General features: G+C 40.3%; 2 protein-coding genes across 2 annotated transcripts in view; one reads left to right on the plus strand and one right to left on the minus strand.

The window, feature by feature from the left end:
• Positions 1 to 1,063: 1,063 nt before the first annotated feature.
• The window catches only part of GNG10 (G protein subunit gamma 10), a 45,344-nt gene continuing 24,105 nt past the window's right edge, over positions 1,064 to 22,302 (minus strand). The window contains exons 2-3 of the mRNA XM_040361422.1: positions 11,390 to 11,542; positions 1,064 to 1,503 (exon numbers count right to left, since the gene is read on the minus strand). Coding sequence (XP_040217356.1) covers positions 11,417 to 11,542 — 126 coding nt within the window. The 3' untranslated portion in view covers positions 1,064 to 1,503; positions 11,390 to 11,416. The remainder of the gene's footprint in view (positions 1,504 to 11,389; positions 11,543 to 22,302) is intronic.
• Positions 2,977 to 3,904, plus strand: LOC120946740 (probable tRNA(His) guanylyltransferase). The gene has a single exon (XM_040361407.1). It carries the CDS (start codon positions 3,011 to 3,013, stop codon positions 3,809 to 3,811), a length of 801 nt encoding a protein of 266 aa, XP_040217341.1. The 5' UTR covers positions 2,977 to 3,010; the 3' UTR covers positions 3,812 to 3,904.

The raw sequence follows: 22,302 nt of genomic DNA on the forward strand, positions 1-22,302 counted from the left end.
TTCATATTCTCTGAAAAATGGCCAAGAAATCAAATTCTGCCAGGGTATGTAACCTTATGAGCACAACTGTATGTGATTAAAAAAAGTTAAGTGAATTTTTTTTTAAATTGTAAAACAAGTAAGTTACACCCAAACACAAACGCTCCCCCACCTCTGCATACAAAACATAAACACGCGCATTGGGGCACCTACGCCTGAAAACGTTGATTGCAATACACATTGCATATCACCACACCATTTTTCTGCAACCCAGATCCTATGTTTTCGTGCATAGTAGAGTCGCTTAGCCTTGTTTCCACATTGGAGATATGACTTTTAATCCTTCCATGAAGACCACTTACGCCATGTTTCCCTGGACAGTAGAAGGGTGTACCTGGGTCCCACTGGTATCTGGCAATACTGTGCTGATGGCACTGCTGCACATCTTCCAATGACAAAGGAAAGTAAGCATGATGTGTCTTTCATCTGCTGCATTAAGTTTCCTTGGCTGACCACTGCATCTACAGTCCTCAAAGTTGCCCGATCAACGGCGTCCTCAATGCTGAGAAATACAGGCAAATACTTATCCATCATACCATACCATCAATGCATGCGATTGGCCCCAGATTTATTCTGCAGCCGGGCAAAGACCACAAACCTACAGCCAATGTCATTATATATTTAGTGTAAAGAAGAACAAGGAGTCCACAGAGCCCTGATCTTAACATTATCGAGTCGGTCTTTGATTACATGAAAAAACAGAAGTATTTGAGGCAGCCTACACCCACAGAAGATCTGTGGTTAGTTCTGCAGGATGTTTGAAACAACCTATCTGCAGAGTTCCTTCAAATACTGTGTGCAAGTGTACCTGGAAGAATCGATGCTGGTTTGAAGCCAAAGGGTGGTCACACCAAATATTAATTTGGTTTTTTTTTTGCACTGTTTGCTCACTTTGCATTTTCTCAATTGATTAAAATAAACAAATTACAATATATATTTTGTACAGACCGAATATGATTTTGCCCGTAAAATATACTGATAATATCTGAATACAACATACAAAAAAAGAAGACACAAATACAAATAAATCTATTTATATTTAGTAAACTGATAAAAATGCTACATTTCAAAGGACACAGGAAGATATATTGTATTCTTGATCTTATTATACTAATTTATTTTCATAAAACATTTGTACCTGTTCAAAAATACTTTTCCCATAAATAGAAAAAAAGGATAATTAATATTTATTTTAATAATCACAAATTTGAATCCTAATCAATACTGAAGTGTAAAATACTGTGATACTTCAGTGTCTGTGTAGATTTCTAAACTGTAGCATTCCTATAAAAGCAAGCTTTTTATATAGAAAATCAATTGATATAAAAAGGCAAAAAAAAATGTGAATTGTGGAAAAAAATAATAATAATAATAAATATTCAAAAGGTGTAGGCTTTGTCCACATTTGGAATGGCACAGGAAAAGGCAGGCTGTATATATTTTAGATCCCCAGGTGGTGGTTACCTAAAATGAAAAATAGAGAGCATTTTAAAAATTGGAGTCATTTATTTTAACTTTTAAATTGTGAAAAAGAATGCAATAGTTTAACCTAATTCAGACTATGACATGTATCCATCAAAATGTTTCTTAAAAGCGGAGTTCCACCCACATTTGCATCTTGGCACCATCCACTTCAATACAGCAAGTTAAACATCATTGGTTGTTTTAATTTTTCTAGCTTGATTTACCTTGTTTCCATGACGTAATCTTTTTTTTCTTCCTGTCTAGGCTGCCGCGGTGAGGTAAGTCAGCGCCTTGGCTTCTGGGAGATGTGTGTCATCATTGCCAGGAGTCAGTAGGCATCGCCGCCTGTTAGCATTGCGTTATTTCCAACCAGGAAATTACGCAAATGTAGGAGATGATCAGCCGAGACACAATCTGTGTGCTGTGCATGAGCGAAATCAGGATGTGCATGCTGGGTAGCCAGCAGAACCTTATCCTGGAAGAATACACTAGTGGGCTTCACATGCCCACAACTAAGATGGGAGCATGCTGGCAATCAAAGATAAAGGTTAGTTTTACACAAATATACTGAAATACTACAGCGACTTTGCAAAGAATTACCTTTTTTGAAAGATAATAAAGAACATCACGAGTGTCTTTTAAAAAAAAAAAAGGCTGGAACTCCGCTTTAATAAGTAGAACTTTTGCGTATTACCTAAAATTTAAATCATACCATCCCACCCCTTCCCAAAGTACATTAGCTTGGCAGCCCTGCAGCTTGGACAGCAGAAAGTTGCTAAGCACAGAACTAGTAAATGATTAATTCTTATGCCTCGTACACACGATCTGCAAGGAGTAAATGACATATAGCATCGCTAGAAAGTCTGTGTAAAAAAAAAAAAATACAGAAAAGCTAGATAAGGGCTTGGTCTAGTTTAAGCAGTATTAAACACAAAAGCGAACATCCATTATATTCTAATTCACCAATTCTTTGATGTGATGGCTGCAGTCGTTTTCTTTTAGGCTTACTTTCTTAACATTTTTATCTGGTGATCCGGTCAGTATGTCTGTTTTTTAGAAGAACAAGCTCTCTTGTATATGTATCAGTTACAGGGATCAGACTATTCAACATTAACGTGGCTGCTGACAATGACCACTTTTATGTAAAATATCCCAAAAGGGAAAAAAAAAAAAAAAAAAAAAAAAAAAAACTTTGCTATAACTGATTTTAAAATGTTAGCTGGTGGAGAAGAATGTGGATGGCCTCAGCCTTGAACTCTTCTTGCGCCCCTCCAAAAAGGTTTATGTTGTGTTAAAATCATCAAGGTGTATATGAAAAACACACTCACTGTCATCCCTGTCAAGACAGTCTGCACCCTTACATTGAAACTCTGGTTAAAGATAGTGTACACGCCCCTTTACCTTCTCAAACCACCACTGCGCACAGGAAAAATGAATGCAAATATATACTCAAAATATATATATGCAACGAGGGTTGAAGTTGCCGGGTGCAGTGTGCTGCAGAGGCATGGCGAAGAGCAAGTTTGAGTATGAGAGGGAGTTCGAGGCGGCGGACACATGTCTACCCAACTGCTGGGTGGTGGTGAGAGTGGACGGGAGGAACTTCCACAGGTTCTCGGAGCAGCATAACTTTGTGAAACCCAATGATATCCGTTCTATCCAGCTCATGAACCGCTGTGCACAGAACGTGATGGAGGAACTGAAAGACATCTGTCTGGCGTATAGACAAAGAGATGAGTACAGCTTTGCCTTTCACAAGAAATCTAACTGGTACAAAAGACGCGCAAGCAAGTTTATGACACATGTGGTTTCACAGTTTGCCTCCAGTTTTGTCTTCTACTGGAAGGAGTTCTTCCCGGATCAGCAGATCTTGTACCCTCCTGGGTTTGACGGTAGAGTGGTATTGTATCCCAGTGAGCAGAACCTAAAGGATTATCTCAGCTGGAGACAAGCTGACTGCCACATCAACAATATGTACAACACTGTGTTCTGGATGCTGGTCCAGAGGGGAGGATTAACTCCAGCGCAGGCTCAGAAAAGGCTACAGGGAACACTTTCTGCCGAGAAGAATGAAATCCTATTTTCAGAGTTTAACATCAACTACAATAATGAGCCTTTAATGTACAGGAAAGGATCAGTCATCCTAAAAAGGAAGGTAAATGAAATCAGCAAGAAGGTAATAAAGCTAGAAGGTGAGGAGGAGAGAGAAGTGGAGGTATCTCGCTTACGGAACCAATTTGCCATTCTGCAATGTGATGTCATTGGTGACAAGTTTTGGGAAGAAAACCCAGATATAATTTTCTGGTGAAAGCTGATGAAGGTGTTTTCCACCTGTTTTTTTTTTTCCTTTCTGCTTCTTGACGAGGTAGCATAATTAACACCACTGGGATGTATGGACCAAAAAAAAAAAAATGGACAGACTACTCACCTCCTTAATTTATTGGAAATTTTAAAAATAATTATTTTTTTTTCTAAGTCATGCCTGTGTTTGTTAGGGTATAAATAAATCGAAATAAACGTGCCCTGCAGGAGGCACTTTTACCCCCCCCAAAAAAAAAAAATATTATATATATATATATATATATATATATATATATATATGCCTAAAGCTGCTACTTGAAAGGTATGATATATATGAAAAAATGTAAAATGAAAAATTTGTAGCGCTGTGTTCAGAAATCATAGCCTCTCCTAGGCAATCCCAACAGTGTCCAGTAAACCAGTGTTCTCCACATGTAAGAATAAATAGGTGCTTGCAATAGTGAAGTACTGTAAAACCATTTATTAAAACGGCACACAAAATCTCCAAATATTGCACTCACATCCTTCCAAGAAAAACAAGACACTTCAAACAAAATCCGTTTTCAGATGCAAGAGACTAGCAGCGGTGCATGCGCTATATAGCGGTCATGGCAAACCTGGAGCTGAACCTACTGATCTCACCCTCGCTTGCTTGTCTCTCTGCTCCTAGAACGATTTCACACACAGTGATCTGTAAATTCAGACGCTAAACACCACAGTTGATTGCCGTGTAGCTCAGCCCAGACATGTTTCATCAAACAGGCTTCTTCAATGGGATTGGCTACACGGCATAGCTGCATTCCCTTTATACCCCGCCCGCCACTTGGTGTGGACTTATTGAGACTGCGCACGCTCTGTGTCTCCCTGAGCGCAATGCATCGGGTCTGACCCCATCTGCTGTGATCATACAAGTATTGACACTGTATCAATTATATAAACAGGTACATTTATGTGCAAAATTAATTAAAAATAATTAAAAAAGAACATAATCCAAATAAGTAAATGGCTGGTGGTTAGAATAATTAGCATATATAGACCCTAAAATATTAATAAATGATAAATAACATTTAAAACTCATCAAAAACTGCTATATACAATAATGTAGCACAATTAAAAATATATTTTAAAATTAAATAAAATGCATTTAACCACTTAAGGACCACCTCCTGCACATATACGTCAGCAGAATGGCACGGCTGGGCACATGTACATACAGGTACGTCCTGTACATGTACCCAGCCGCGGGCGCGCTCCCGCGACCTGGTCCGAAGCTCTGTGACCGAGACCCGATCGCCGCTGGGGTCCCACGATCGCTCCCCGGAGCTGAAGAACGGGGAGAGTCGCTTGTAAACACGGCTTCCCCGTTCTTCACTGTGGCGGCTGCATCGATCGTGTCATCCCCTTTATAGGGAGACACAATCGATGACGTCACTCCTACAGCCACACACCCCTACAGTTGTAAACACACACTAGGTGAAACATAACTCCTTCAGCGCCCCCTGTGGTTAACTCCCAAACTGCAACTGTCATTTCCACAGTAAACAATGCATTTCAAACGCATTTTTTGCTGTGAAAATGACAATGGTCCCAAAAATGTGTCAAAATTGTCTGAAGTGTCGGCCATAATGTCGCAGTCATGAAAAAAATCGCTGATTGCTGCGATTAGTAGTAAAAAAATAAAATAATTTATAAAAATGCAATAAAACTATCCCCTATTTTGTAAACGCTATAAATTTTGCGCAAACCCACCGATAAACGCTTATTGCGTTTTTTTTTTTACCAAAAATATGTAGAAGAATACGTATCGGCCTAAACTGAGGAAAAACATTTTTTTTTATAAATTTTTGGGGGATCTTTATTATAGCAAAAAATATTGCATTTTTTTCAAAATTGTCACTCTATTTTTGTTTATAGCGCAAAAAATAAAAACCGCAGAGGTGATCAAATACCACCAAAAGAAAGCTCTATTTGTGGGAAAAAAAGTACGCCAATTTTGTTTGGGAGCCATGTCGCACAACCGCGCAATTGTCAGTTAAAGCGATGCAGTGCCGAATCGCAAAAAGGGGCAAGGTCCTTTAGCTGCATTTTGGTCCGGGTCTTTAGTGGTTAAAACAATAGGAGCATCAGTAGTAACAGACTGTTCCACAACTTCATTAAATAGTTATATATCACAAAGAACTACGGTATATATCCTATACCCATAAGCTATATGGATGGGGGACCCCACTCCTATTTTTATTCATCCTAAAGGGGAACCCCACCCCATGCAAAAGTGGATGTGATCAGCAATGCAGCTCACTATATATTACTAATGAAGCAGTTTAAATCAAGTTCGATGTTTAACCCTCTCGGGTGGAGACTCCTAAAAGAGAAAGATCCATTTTGTCTCCCTTTGAGACAGCTCCCTAATTTGATTTGAACCCCTCCATAATGGTAAAGTACTATCAATACCACAGAATTGCAAAAGCGAAGGGTCCTGGTTATGTTTCTCCCTAAAGTGCAATGATACACTATGATATCTAAACCTTAAATCTTTTGTACTACCCGATCCCCAAAATTTGGGGCCTTCCTATAAATGAATCTCAACCTTTCCAGTAAAATCTCACACAGGTGTCTGTCTCTGCATAGAATGTGCCAATATTTGCTGAATATATCCTCAATCTCCTTATATTGATAATGGAAATTGGAGATGAAACCCAACATAAGTTGGTCATTTTTTACTCCATCTTCCTTCTTCAAGCATTGTTCTCTCTGAATTTTTGCTACTTCAGTAATAATCTTATTAATTGTCTCCTCTTTATATCCCTTCTGTAAAAATGTATTTCCAAGTATATTGGCCTGAGTGGAATAGTCAGTTAATGAGGTGCAATTCCGACGGACTCTTAGCATCTGTCCCTTGGGTATATTTTTGATCCAAGCCAGATGGTGTCTACTCCCAATGGACAAATAGCTTAAAATATACCATGGTGCCAATTGTGGCTTCAGATTTCATGATAGTCAGATCCAAGAAGTTTACCTTCTCATCACTGATGACATGGTCCAATATAATATTGTTAGTGTTGCAATTTAAATGTTTCAAAAACTCCAACACAGACTCCATGGATCCCTCCCATATGAATAGGAGGTCATCAATAAATCTCCGGTAAAGTTTCAACTCCGGTCTTTGTTCGTTGAAAACATGTTTGTCCTTGCATTCCGCTATAAACAGGTTGGCGAGGCTGGGAGCAAATTTCGCTCCCATTGCCACGCCAACCTGCTGGGAGAAAAACTGATCCTGACACCAGAAATAATTGTGGGCCATACAGAAGTCTAGCACCTTCCCCTAAAAACATATCTGTGTGTACGGTATGTCTTCACGTTTACTCAATGCCCAGTTGAGTGCCAACAAGGCATCATTGTGCTGTATAATGGTGTACAAAAAAACAGACATCCACGGTTACTAGGTAGGTAGTAGTAGCTGGATAACCTACCTAGTAACCGCGGATGTCATTGAGTAAACGTAAAGACATACCCGTACACACTGAAATGTTTTTTGGGGAAGGTGCTAGACTTCTGTATGGCCCACAATTATTTCTGGCCGTACTATAGGATATATAGTTCTTTACTACTGATGCTCCTATTGTTTTAAATGTATTTTATTTAATTTTAAAATATATATTTAATTGTGCTACATTATTGTACATGGAAGTATTTGATGAGTTTTAAATGTTATTTATCATTTATTAATATTACCGATCACCGTGTCTGAAATCGTTCTAGGAGCAGAGAGACAAGCAAGCGAGGGCGAGATCAGTAGGTTCAGCTCCAGGTTTGCCATGACCACTATATATCGCATGCACCACTGCTAGTCTCTTGCTTCTGAAAAAGGATTTTGTTTGAAGTGTCTTGTTTTTCTTGGAAGGATGTGAGTGCAATATTTGGAGATTTTGTGTGTCGTTTTAATAAATGGTTTTTACAGTACTTTACTATTGCAAGCACCTATTTATTCTTACATGTGGATAACACTGGTTTACTGGACACTGTTGGGATTGCCTAGGAGACCTTGGAGGGTTTTACTAAGCTTTAATGCCAAGCATGAGAATGCAAGGCACATTCTTGTGGTGAGTCACAGAAACACAAGTGGTGTGTGGAAGCATTATATCAAGTTGTTTTGAGAAGATTGCATGTTTGTTTAAGTTTGAAACACTTGGAAAAACACTACAATTTATGGACTTGATTTTTTTGATTCTTTCCACACTTTAGGTGTGGGTTTTGGATGACCACTTATGAACACTTGTTTAGAGATAATATATAATTTGCAGTATATATTTTCTACATTTTCTTTTATTCTCACGTTTAATCATTTTTTGACACTTTTTCACGTGGCAATTTTGTTTATATTATTTACATATGTTTATATGATTTATGAACACAGCGCTACAAATTTTTCATTTAAATTTTTGCATATGCACCCTTACATTGCTGTGAGACACCAGATCGTTTGGCAGGTTAAGGGGCACTATAAGTGGTTACAAGGTTTGTACATTCATTTGTCAGTGTAGTTAATTTTTAAATCTGCTAGAACAACAAAGGTCTCATGCACACAGGGCGGTCTAATACAGGAGGTGTGTTACAGGCCAGATCACAAGGTAAAAACACAGAGGGGAAAAAGCCTAAAAAAGAAAACGAATGCAGTCACCACATCTAATGATTAGTAAGCTACAATATATAAGATTTTTGGTTTTGGGTTTAATACTGCTTTAGTGTTCGTGTCAGTGTTGACGTTAGGCCCAGTGTCCCTGTTAGTGTTGGGTTTTTTGGGTTATAGTAATCACTGACTGGCCAAAAGGTAATTTTACTGCTGGCTGGAGGCTTGAGGAGGCACATGGTGCACCCCCTCCTCGACCGCTGTGCCCACTGAACACAGCAGATTACGGTGCTTGGTATCAGGTTGCTATGAGTGGCTCCGATACCAAATATTCGCTGTGCGATAACATGACACCAAGTAAACAACAGTCATGGATAGGATCCATTCATGACTTCATTGTTCGCCCATGATGAGAGTATGTAAAAATTATTTGTAAAAATATTAAAAAAGGAAAAAAAAAAAAAAAAATTACAAAAAATCTAATTATTATTATTTATTTCTTTACATACTATCACCAGTCAGTAACGATCACACCAGTCATATGCTGTCTGGTGACAATGTGTAAATAAAAAAACTTTAAAAATTGTATTTAATCGCTTCATTTTCCAAAAAAATGTAACAAAAAATTACAACTTCAAAAAACATGCCATGCCTCCTACTAAATACTCGACTGTCTACAAAAATGGGTCATTTGGGGGACATTTGTACTGTCCTGGCATTTTAGGGCCTCAGTACATCGGGATTAATAATTTCTCAAAATACAGTATATACACCATAGTTTGTGGGACTATAACTTTCACACAAGCTTAATACTATACACCAATTTGGGTTATTTTTACCAAACATTTCTTTGGTAGCAGACTAAATTGTGGCCCAAATCAGTGTTTCTAAACCTTTTTTCCAGTCAAGGCACCCTTTAAAATTATAGATGGTCTCGAGGCACCCCATTCTAAAATGTAAAAAAACAAAACAAAACAAACTAAGAGGTGATTTATTCTTTCAAAGCAAATACACTTTTGCACACTGCTACTGACTAGTATTCCTCATTTTCTCTTCCCCACACAGCTAGTGTGACTCCAGTGCTGACAGAGAGGGGAGGGGTCAAAACAAGGATGCTGTGCATGTGCCTCATATCCTCCTTATCAATCAGGAGTGGTTAGGATGCTTCCGGATGGCCTGCTAAATGCCCAAGTTTGTAATGTTGCACAATGAAAACCTGTGGCTTTGTGTAATAAAGGAGCAATCTTGATTTACCTACGGGCCAGTTCATGGTTTTTGGGCAATTTGGATACATTTTTAAGCATTTTTCCAAGGCACCTCTGAAGAACCCAGGAGGCACTAAGGTTGAAAAAGTCTGGCTTAAATTTATGGAGAAATATTTTTTGTTTGCAAATATTTTTTTTAAATGTTCTGCATTTTTTAGTTTATATAGCAAAAAAAAAAAAACCCAGTGGTGATTAAATACCACCAAAAGTAAGCTCTATTTGTGTGAAAAAAAATTATTTCATTTGAGTACAGTGTTGCATGACCGAGCAGTGCTGAATATTAAAAATGCCCTGGTTACGAAAGGGGTAAAACCTTTCTGGCGGTAAAGTGGTTAAAAAAAAATGTGTGTTGGGGTCAGTGCAAGTGGTATTGCCCATGGTAATGTCAGCATGTTTAGGTAAGATAAAAGAAAACACATTTTAAGAATAATGCGTACTATTGTCTTGTGGCCCTACTACATGTACAAACAATAATGCACAATGTGGTATCGACATGTTATTTTGGGTGGTTCTTTGGTAGTGGGTCATGGCAATGTCAAGAAATATTTAGCTCTGTCAAAGTCCAATTATGTAAACAAGAAAAAAAAAAATGACCCTTGCAGGGAGGCCCTACTCATTATCTCTAGGGGTATAGAAATACATAGTAATACTTGCTTAAGGCCCCCTTTCACACTGAGGCAGTTTTCAGGCATTTTAGCACTAGAAATAGCGTCTGTAAACACCTGAAAACTGCCTCCCATGCCGCCCGAATATGAAAGCCCGAGTGCTTTCACATGGGATAGTGCACTTGTGGGACGTTAGAAAAAGTTCTGCAACAGCATCTTTGGGGCGGATTGGGAGCGCTGTATATAGTGCTCCTAAAATGCCCCTACCCATTGCAATGAATGGGCAGCCTGAAAAGCACTTTAGAAGCGCCCCACTAGCAGCTGAAAAGCGCTGCTTAAACAGCGGTAAAGCGCTGCTGAAACGAGCAGCGCCTTACCGCTAATGCACAGGGGTCTTACTCCTGGTACATGTAAGCTCGCTCCCTGTATGTATGAACTCTCCCACAAAAGGTGGCCATGACCACGGTCGCACACGTGCCTCCTCCATGTACAATGTAGGGTTAAAAGCCCTGCATTGTGTATGATGCTGCTGAGGAACCACAGGGGGTTAAAGTAAGTAATGCATCTTCTTTAGCTCCCAATAGACCCAAGAAGCATGTAACCACTTAAGCGGGGGTGGGGTATGTGCAGGTAGGGTTTTTTTTTCTCCCTCCCGGAGTTGGCCTTTAAAGGACGGATACAGCTGAACTCTGACTGGGAGTAGGTGAAGCAGCACTAGGAGCCAACTGCATATGCTGCTTTTTCTGACAAGGAATATGCTGACATGTGGAAGGAGCAGTGCGAGTAGAGGGATGAGCTGCTGCTGCTCCATCCCTGTCTAGCATTAGGCCACAGTTTTGAAGCGGACCAAAGCGTTTTTTGCTTTACTGCAGCATAGAAAAGTCAGGTCCGCCAGAATTAGTGTGCCGTTAGGCATGGCTTTGTAAATCCCAGAACTAGCTGCACAGAACTACAAGCCCTTTGATAGGCAAAGCAGCTCTCATATACAGTATTTATTTTCAACTGTGTGTTTAGCGGTTTCCCAGTTCAACTTTAAATATTTATGTTGCTTAGCATTTACAATAGGAATTCCTAGCAACTTTACTTACATCAGTCAGTGATTTAATGCAGCATCCTCAGAGAAGGGCACAAGATCTGGGCTCTCGGAATGGATTACTTCCAGCTGGCATTCCAACCAGCAAAGCATCTTTACAGGCATTCTGCATGCAGTACTGTTGGAGCTCTGCTGCTGCCTGGGAAACCTACAAAAGGAACAAAGACATTAACATTACAGCCTGTGTATGGGAATTCCAGCTTCCTTATTACATTGCACTAACAGTGACACAGGCATCTCTCCTCAATACCAATCCTGTACATAGAAGGGTCTAGGAGTGAGATGTCACTTGCTTTGTTGCAAAGTATATCTTCAGAGATTGTGTACATCCCCATGTCACAAGTCTCCCTCCTCTGGCTGCGCTCGTCGTCTCCCAGCCCGAGTCCCCGTACACATGAGGAGACATGTCCGATGAAAACGGTCCGCGGACCGTTTTCATCGGACATGTCTCCTGGGAGCTTTTGGTCTGATGTGTGTACACACCATCAGACCAACATCCCCGCGGACAGAGAACGCGGTGACGTAGAAGACACCGACGTTCTCAAACACGGACGTGCAATGCTTCCACGCATGCTTCGAATCAATTTGACGCATGCGCGGGATTTCGGGACGCTGGTTACACGTCATAACCATCGGACATGTCCGACGGACATGTTTCCAGCGGACAAGTTTCTTAGCTTTCTAAGAAACTTTTGTCAGCTGGAAACCTGTCCGCTAGGCAGTACACACGGTCGGACATGTCCGCGGAAACTGGTCCGCGGACCAGTTTCAGCGGACATGTTCGACCGTGTGTACGCGGCCTAAGAAGTCTATGGGAATGTAAAGGACAGGTGCAGCCAGCAGTGGGAATTTTGCAGTGCAGGATAGATACATGGGCCGCATGCAGAGGATCTTTGTAAATACAGATCTGTGCGGTGGGAGATGATTTCGGTCAGAGCACAAGGGCAAAAAGAATAAGCATACTTTGTCTGAAATGGCACTTATTCTTTAAGCATTCTCTTTCTGAAAATGCACTTATTCTTTGTACAAAGCAAGTCACATCTTACATCTAGACCGGTGATAAAACAACACATAGTAACTTATACAACCTAGTATATTGATTCTCAAATTCAAACTAAAGCAATGCTCCAGCCCTGTTTCCTGTTACACGTTACCTGTCTACCCCCCCCCCCCCCCTTCGCCCACGAAAGGTACCAAAATGTGGCAGCAAACAAGCGGAGCTTTCCCTTATGGGTGGAGCTTCACTTTAATGGCATACAATGAATGTGTACTAAAGGGCTTCCATTTTGCTCTAAATCCACAAAAAAAGTTTTTTCACTTCATTAGAAACAGACTTGTATATTAGAACTGATTTAAAGTGCATCTAAAGTGCCAAAATAGTTTTTTTTCCCACAAATTGAGCTTTCTTTTGGTAAACTCTGCAAAATCACTACACAGAGCAGGTAAGTATAGCATGTTTATTATTGGTTATAAAAAATGTATCCTTTTACTGCTTCTGGACTGCCCTATAGCAGTTTTACTGCTACAGGGTGGCACCTATGCGCTGGATCACGTAGATATACATGATCCGACACTACCAGATAGGGGGCGTGCATAAGCGCTGCTGGCAGTTCGTTTCTGCTGTGATTACACACAGCGGAAGCAGATCAGCAGCAAAGCAGTGAATAAACCTCATCTCTTCCCCTAGGAAACGCAGCACACACAGTGTAGCAAAACACTGGCTAGGCACACAGTTAACCCTTTCCCAGCCAGTGTCATTTTTACTGTGATAGTAATCGGTGCTAAAAAATATGCACTGTGTTAGTGTCACTGGTACCCAAAAAGTGTCAGTTGATGTCAGAATGTCTACCGCAATATCGCAGTCCTGCCATAAGTTGCTGATCGCCGTCATTACCAGTAAAATAAATAAAAATAACCCATAGTTTGGAGATGCTATAACTTGCACAAACCAATCTATATGCGTTTATTGGAATTTATTTTACCAAAAATATCTAACAGAATACAGATAGGCCTAAATTTGTGAATAAATTAGATTTTCTTCCATAAATTAGATTATTTTTTTCCCCATTGGGTAGGTTTTATAGCAGAAAGTAAAACATTTTTTTTTTTTAAATTGACTGTCTGTTGTTTAGCGCAAAAAGTAAAAAGCAAACATAATCCATGTAAAATAGGATGTCATCGTTGAAAATTATGCACCGCACAGAGATGATCCTCACTCATTTCAATTCCTGCTCTTGGTTTAGCATTTTGTTATAAAGTTATTTTAGGAAAGTGTATTTCTGAATGTTCTAATGACAATGTTCCGATTTTCAAAGTCCGTAGTTTTCCCACAACTTAATGCTATACTGTGCAGGAATAAATGCTGGAGAGCGGTCAGTGGTTTAACGTCATGTGAGTATGAAGTCAGCAAAACATTTAATTTTAGGTCTTGAAGGAGATGTGACATCCCATGAAAAATAGGAAAATAAAACAAAATAACAGTTGCCCTGGGACAATCAAGGGCTGAACGGCAAGCAGATATAGAATACACAAATTAAAGTGATTGTAAACGTAGGTTTCTTTATTCACCTTAACAAATTATATGCATGAACGGTAAAAAACCTTCTGTGTGCAGATTCCCCCCCCCCCCCTTATACTTACCTGAGCCAGTTCTCAATCCAGTGCGGTTCCTGAGAGCAGCAACTTACTCTGCTCTCTCCCTTCTTACGGGGCAGATTGATAACAATGGGAGCCATTGGCTCTTGCTGCTGTCAATCAAATCCTGTGACAAGGGAGTGGGCAGGCAGCGCAGCTCAGGATCGAGCCCGCAGGTGTTCCACAATAGGAGGATTGGGGGTTGCTGTGTGCAAAATCAGAGCAGGTAAGTATAACATGTTCCTTATTTTAAAAAAAAAAAAAGTTTACAATCACTTTAAAGCGGATGTGCCATGAAAAAAAAAAAAAATTTAAAAGCCTGCAGCTACAAATACTGCAGCTGCTGACTTTTAATATTAGGACACTAACCTGTCCTCGAACGATCGCTCGTCACTCTGCTGCTCCCCCCGCCATCCATGGTGAGGGAACCAGGAAGTGAAGCTTCACTGCCCGATTCCCTACGGCGCATGCGCGAGTCACGCTGTGTCTGCCGATTGGCTCCCGCTGTGTACTGGGAGCCGAGTGTTCCCAGCACACAACGGGCGGGGGGGGGGGGGTAACTGGAGGTCACGTCATGCCGGCAGTCTGCCCGAGACTGTTGTGGCCGGAAGTGGGTGCAAATACCTGTCTTTAGACAGGTATCTGCACCCCCCTCCCCCTGAAAGGTGTCAAATGTTACAGCAGTGTGCCCCCCCCGCTCCGCCCTAAGGGCGGGCCCGGTTTGGGTGGGGGGGTAGAGGGGGAGTGGGGCCTAGGGGTCCTTATCGGGATGGTTTGGAGGCTTCAATGCTAGAGGAGGCCTATGGCCCTGGAGACGGTATTTAAGGGGGTCTAGTCGACGGATATATTACGAGCTAGTTGCTTGGGCAGTAGGGCTGGACCCCCAACCCCGCCTCTACCTTCGGATGATAAGTTTGATGATGCCCCCCCCCCTTTTTTTTTTTTTCCTTTCTCCTTCTTTTCCCATCCTCAAGATATGTTGCTGTTACATCTTGTATGTCCTCCTGTATTTGTTTGTAATGCTTTGGCCCAAATTGGGCCTTAATAAAAATAAAACTATATATTTGAAAAAAAAATGTGACACCAGAGGGGGGGAGGGTTTCGATCAGCGTGAGTTCCACTTTAGGGTGGAGCTCCGCTTTAAAGTTGAAGTGCAGCCAAGGAAATCCCGCCTCCATAATCAATACCATACCACCTTTGCTAGTTATTTGCTGCAGCAATTAAAAATAAAACCCAAACTGAATGTCTCAGTAATCACCTAAATCCACATTGCATCCCAAGTCTTCTCTTTGCTTGTTCATGTGTCCACATGATATATTCCCATGTGCTGTCTATCAACAGGGTCCTCACAGGTCCTGAAGACTCCAGTGATGATGGGGCATGGTGACTGGTCGTTGGTGGGCATGTACTGCAGAGCTGTGTAATCTGTCCCGACTAGCATAAGAGGCACCAAGACATGTGGAGTTGGGCTTTAGAGTTTTTTTTTTTTAACTGGTCAATCAGTAGGTTGCAGCCGTGGGAAGGGGGGGGGGGGGGGAGAATTTATTTTTGCCAGAGATGGGCTTCAATGCAGCTATGTAATCATACCTCCCTAACAGTTCCGTGTCTGAAATGTATAATCAGAGTTGAAGATCAAAGACCCAAGACTGCCAGAGCTACTATTTATGATGCAGTCAGCAAATAGGAGATTGCATCACTCACCTTCATCCAACTCTCATTTAAGCAGATGTTGCATGCACTCCCACTGCCAATCTAGTTTAACACTTCAGCTGTTGTGCAGGAATTGATGGTCATTTAATATAAATAATGACGTTAGTTACATTCAGCACAGTTTAAAGAATGTTTAGCAATAGTTTTAAATCATATGAACTAAAGAAAGTTACTATATTTGCCTCACTTTCTTCTAAGGCCTATATTTATAAAGTAGTGAATGTAAAATTTACCAAACACGCAAGTAGGTGTGCAAACGCAGTACAGCACTCCTAAACGCAGACAGTTTGTGTTGAGAGCCGCTCATCTGCCCCTGCATGCCTTTCCAATAAGGACAAGCAGCTGTGTCCATACAGATATTGCATCCCCATAGAGTTAATAGGCATCTTCAGCTTCATAAACAGTTGCCGTAATTAATTCAGTTGCAGTGCATTGTGTAAAAATATGTCCCCAAGTCCTAACTCTCAAAAGGCAGTTTTTCAATGACAATAAACTACAAAAATACTTACCTGTGAAATCCTTTTCTTTGAATACATCACGGGACACAGAGTTAGGCCAATATTCATTACTTACTGGGTTATAGGCCATCTCTAGGTGAATGAACACTGGTAGACAAAGTCTTAGACAGGAAGTCTGCACCTATGTAACCCCACCCATACAGGAAATGCAAGCACTGTATCCTCAAAAGAGGGGAGGGACCTCTGTGTCCCGCGATGTATTCAAAGAAAATGATTTTAGAGGCAAGTATGATGAAAAAAATTATATTTTCTTTTTCATACATCATGGGACACAGAGTCATGCTAGCTAATATTCATTACCTGCTGGGTCGTCCCAGAGCAATAGCCTTGAGGGGAGGGAGATACCCTGCTAAACAAAAATAGCCATCAGACTTTAAAACGGCAGCCTGTAGTACACTGTGGCCAAAAGCCGAATCTTTGGCTGCTCCAACATCTACCTGATAACATTTTATGACCATATGCACTGAAGACCAGGTAGAAGCCTTACAAATCGAAACCACAGATACCTGATGGCGAAGCCCGGGCGTTTCCTACACCCCTGATAGAATGAGAACTCACTCTAGCACCTACCTATCTCGATGGTGCTACGTAACTTTTTTTAGAAAAAGTAAAAACAAATGTTTCTTTCACAGTTTGACTAGCCCTGGTATTAAACAACTAGTTTCACTGTAGATAAAATTTGTGCCCTGTGAGTTGCCCATTTTCAATAACACTAAAATTATGTTTGTAGTTAGGCAAAGGTAATGAACATAAAAAAAAAAAAAATTACTTAAGTTTATTTTTATAAAGTTGCATTAAAAACTAAAAAAAAACATTCAAATGGGTTGACAGGGTCAAAGGGTTGGCACCTCAAATCCTCTAGTAGGGAGGGTCAGGTGATACAAAAGGCAATAGCTGTGGGGGGTGATCTGATGGAGAAAATAAAAGTACAGTTGTTAGGTATGGGCAGGACAGACTTCTCTGAAGAGAATGGTTTTCAGGGACTGTTTAAAGCGTACAGAGTAGGAGATAGTCAGACAGATTGAGGTAGGGGATGCCATAGGATGGGAGAGGCATGATAGAAGTCTTGGGGGTAAGCATGGGAGGTGAGGACAAGAGAGCAGAAGGTCTTGGGAGGAACAAAGAGAACAATTTGATATTGGTATTTTAAATTTTTTTGGGTTTACTTCTAACACCTTCCAGCCTATAGCAGATTGACGGCAGGGTGGGACTTTTCTCCTGAGTGGACATCATATGGACTGATCACTATACCAGCCCGCTGGCAGTGTCATGTGATCACTGTGACCAGTCACAGCACATCACATGACAATTGTACACAATGGATGGCTTCCTTTCATGCCATCCATTGTATACAATTGTGTTGCTAGCTGTAAAAGGCCATCTCTGTACCATTTGATCACTGTGACCAATCACAGCCCATCTGTACCATGTGATTAGCCTTGGTCAATCACAGCCAATCACAACAAAAGACACAAAATTTATCTTTTTATTCAGTAAAAAATGGTTGCTTATACCAATGACATTCATTGGTGTAGGCAATCAGTATGTGTAAAAAAAAAAACAAAAAAAAACCTGATCATTTCCCCAGAGTAGTACAGTGTTACTATGGTAACACTATATTGTTCTGGTTAAAAGTGCCAAAAAAATAAATCATAGAAAATAAATAAAAAAGGTGAAAAAAATGTAATTAACAAAATATATATATTTTAGTTATATGATACACTGTACTGCACTGGTGACAGTATGTAAAAAAATAAAAATGAGAATTGTTTTATTTTTTTTATTTTTTAATTTTCCAAAAATATGGGACAGAAAAACCCACCATGTCTCTTACTAAATACCTTGTCTACTTTCTAAAAGGGGGTAAATTGGGAGATTTTTTTTACTGTTCTGGCATTTTCAGGCTTTAAGAAATTAGATAGGCCACCAGTACATCAGGATTGATCAATTTTCATATATATATATATATATATATATATATATATATATATATATATATATATATATATATATATGTATATATATATATATATATATATATATATATATATATATATATATATATATATATATATATATATATATATATATATATATATATATATATATATATATATATATATATATATATATATATATATATATATACACACACACACACACACACACACACACACACATATATATATATATATATATATATATATATACACACACATATATATACACAGTGCTGTAAAAAAGTATTTGTCCCTTCCTGATTTTTTTTTTTTTTTTTTGCATATTTCTCACATTTAAATTTAGATTATCAAAAAATATTATTATTACACAAAGATAACCTGAGTAAATCCAAGATGCTGTTTTTAAATTATTATTTCATTTATTAACCACTTGCCGTATAATGACTGTGGCAGGTCGGCACGATCCCGCGAGCCGGCATAGCTGTACATCAACTTCTTTAAGTGGGATAACAGGGGTGCCGATGCGCATGACTGCCAGCCATGAGAGCCAGAACAGGGACGTGTATGTGTAAACACACGCATCCCAGTTCTGTGAGGAGAGGAGAGAAAGATTGCGAGTTCCTTCTAGCTAGGAACCACAATCTCTCATTTCCTCCAGTCACTCCTATCCCCCCTATAGTTAGAACACACACTAGGAAACACATTTAACCCCTTGATCGCCCCCTAGTGTTAACTGTCCCTGCCAGTGACATTTACACAGTAATCAGTGCTATTCTTATAGCACTGATCGCTATATAATAGTCAATGGTCCCAAAAAATGTCCAATCTGTCTGCCACAATGTGGCAGTCCTGAAAATAAATAAATAAATCGCAGATCACCGCTTTTACTACCAAAAAAAAAAAAAAATTATAAAAATGCCATAAATCGTTCCCATAGGTTATAGACGCTAGAACTTTTGCACAAACCAATCAATATACGCTTACTGCGATTTTTATTACCAAAAATATGTAGAAGAATACATATTGGCCTAAACCGAGGACAACATGTGCTTTTTTTTAAAACAAAAAATAAATAAAAAATTGGGGATATTTTATTATTATTATAGCAAAAAGTAAACAATTTTGCGTTTTAAAAAAAATAATACTTCATATTCCATTCGCACATTACTGGATGAGCACTCAAATTTGGGTGCTGCGGCAACAACCAGCTGGATACTGGTGCAGGTCATCAGATATTTTCCAGCACACCATGAAAAGACATAAATAGCATCCAAACGGATAATTTATTGCATGATCCTAACACAAGGAGAGTGCAACGTTTCGGAGTCACGCAGGACCTCTGCGTCAGGCATGGGATTTATTTTAATTTTTTTATTGTTGCTATTTTTTTTCTTATAGCGCAAAAAATAAAGACCGCAGAAGTGATTAAATACCACTAAAAGAAAGCTCTATTTGTGGGGAAAAAAGGACGTCAATTTCGTTTGGGTACAATGTCGCACAACCGCACAATTGTCAGTTAAAGCGATGCAGTGCCATATTGCAAAAAATGGCCTGGTCATTAAGCAGCCAAATCTTCCGGTAGCTGAAGTGGTTAAGGAAAAAAAGCTGTTCAAACCTGCCTGGCCCTATGTGAAAAAGTAATTGCCCCCTCCCATGCTGAATCATAAATGAACTGATATTAACCACAATTTTTTGGAAAGTGGAGTTAAATTTCACTTGCCACACCCAGGCCTGATTGCTGCCAGACCTGTTGAATCAAGAAATCATATAAATAGAAGCTGTCTGACAAAGTGAAGCAGGCCAACAGATCACAAAAAGCAACATATGCCACAATCTAAAAAAAAACAACAACAGATTAGAAACAAAGTAATGTACATGTATCGGTCTAGGAATGGTTAAAAAAAAAATCTAAGGCCTTGGAAGTCCAGTGAACCACGCAGAGAGCCATTATCCACAAATGGAGATAACTTGAAACAGTAGGGAACCTTCCCAGGAGTGGCCGGCCTACAAAAATTATTCCAAGAGCACGACAACGACTCATCCAGGAGGTAATAAAACAACCCAGAATATATAAAGAACTGCAGGCCTCACTTGCCTCAGGTAAGATCAGTGTTCATGATTCAACAATAAGAAATAGACTGGGCAAAAATGGCATCCATGGGAGAGTTCCAAGGCCAAAGCCACTGCTGTTTAAAGTGCGAAAAGCACTGAAAGCTGAAAATTGACCGGGACAGGAAGGGGGTAAATGTGCCCTGTATTGAAGTGGTTAATAGAGAAAAGATTTCCTGCATTATAGGGACTCTGCACAATAGACAACAGGTACTCTTGGGTGGTATTAGACATTGATGTTAGGATCACTAAGGCTGCATTCACACCTGAGCAGAATGTCTGCAATGCATTTTTGCAGCGATTTTGCACAGGTCAAATGGTCACCAATGTAAAAAGAAAAAAAAACATCTGTAATCTGCTTAAGGCCCCTTTCACACTACCGCGACTTCAAAGTCCTGTGATTTTACCACAATTTCACGGCTGCGATTTTAGGGAGACTTGAGGTCTACGGACCTCAACACGCATCAAAGTCGGACCAAAGTAGTGCAGGGACTACTTTGAAGTCACACAGATATGAATGGTACTCATTGGAAATCATGGGGTACGACTTGTCATGCGACTTTGCAGTCCCAAGTCGCAGGACAAGTCGCACAAGTGTTAAAGGGGCCTAAAGAGAAGCTCCAGAACTTCTTTGAGCTTCAGACGTTTTGGAGCTTCCAGCTTCAGGCATTTTGGAGTGGAGATGTGAACCATCTCCATAGATAAGAATTGATTTTCTTCCCCCCTAGTGTTTTGTAGCTTCAGACTTCAAGCTACAAAATGCTCAGATGTGAAAGGGGCCTATACCTTTAGCAAAAATGCTACCATTTAAGCTTCTCAGTGATTGTAATTGCAAGAGGTTACACTCCAAATTTTGAAAACCGCTGATAAGTCTTACATAAAAGTTCACCTTTTGTATGGTGAATAGACAGACAGTAAGGCCCCTTTCACACGGACGGCTGTTCTGCCGCAGTTAAAAGCAGTTATCACCCGGTGACCCCGCCCCCCTATGTCGTCACCACCCAGACCATGATGGGACTGTGACATCATAAGAGGCCTATATAAATCGGTGCGAGCCGCGCACCAGGCATTACAGTGGGAGGAAGCGACGTGTCAACAGCGAAGAAGAGAAGAGGGAAGAAGACGACAGAAGACCGGGGCTCCTGCTTAAAGAAGAAAGCGGGGGCCCCGGCAGAACAGAACAAGATGGCAGTGAAGACCGCCCCCCCCCCCCGGCAGAAGAGAACAGAGAAGACGGCGAAGAAGACCGGGGCCCCCGTTTGTAAAAGAGCTTAAAGAAGAAATCAGGGGCCCTGGCAGAATGCCCCCCGAAAGAGTGGAGAAAGAGTGGTGAAACTATGGTGTATGTATATATATATATATATATATATATATATATATATATATATATATATATATGTATATGTATGCAACACTATGGTAGTGAAACTGTTCCACTGGTAGCTAGTAAAAAATAAATAAATGATGATACAACATATCTGAAAATGCAGCAATGGTAGTGAGCTTAAAAGGAAAAAGTATAGCCAAAGCCATTTTGTCTGTACTCCCCCTGTAGGTCACAGTAGTTCTGCACTCCTGTGACTCATTTTCAGCCGACAGCAGGCTAAAGTCCACTGACGTCAAAGAGCCGGTCCACACTCTAAAAAAGATCCCAACCATATGGTCGGGATCCACCCAGATGAGCCAGCCGCTCCCGTCCCTTCCACAGCCCAGCACTCCAGTGAGCACTGGAGGGGCAGAGCAGAGAGCTGCTGACTGACCATCCTGGCTCCCTGCTCAGAGCAGAGAGGGGGGGGGGTGGGGAACTGAGCGATCAGCGGTGTTTGGTCACTCAGTTCTCACTGCAAAGCTGACTTGGGACAGATGCAACATCAGATCGATGCTGCATCAACCTGGGCAAATATTTTTTTTTTAAGTACATAATTCTCTTTTAAAAGTCTTTATGAATATACAATGGTAGTGTAACTCTTCTACAA

Source organism: Rana temporaria, chromosome 1 (genome assembly GCF_905171775.1).
Source record: "Rana temporaria chromosome 1, aRanTem1.1, whole genome shotgun sequence".
Taxonomy (NCBI): domain Eukaryota; kingdom Metazoa; phylum Chordata; class Amphibia; order Anura; family Ranidae; genus Rana; species Rana temporaria.

Coding starts and splice junctions, on each gene's coding strand:
- LOC120946740 (XM_040361407.1), top strand. CDS start 3,011: ATGGCGAAGAGCAAGTTTGAGTATGAGAGGGAGTTCGAGGCGGCGGAC.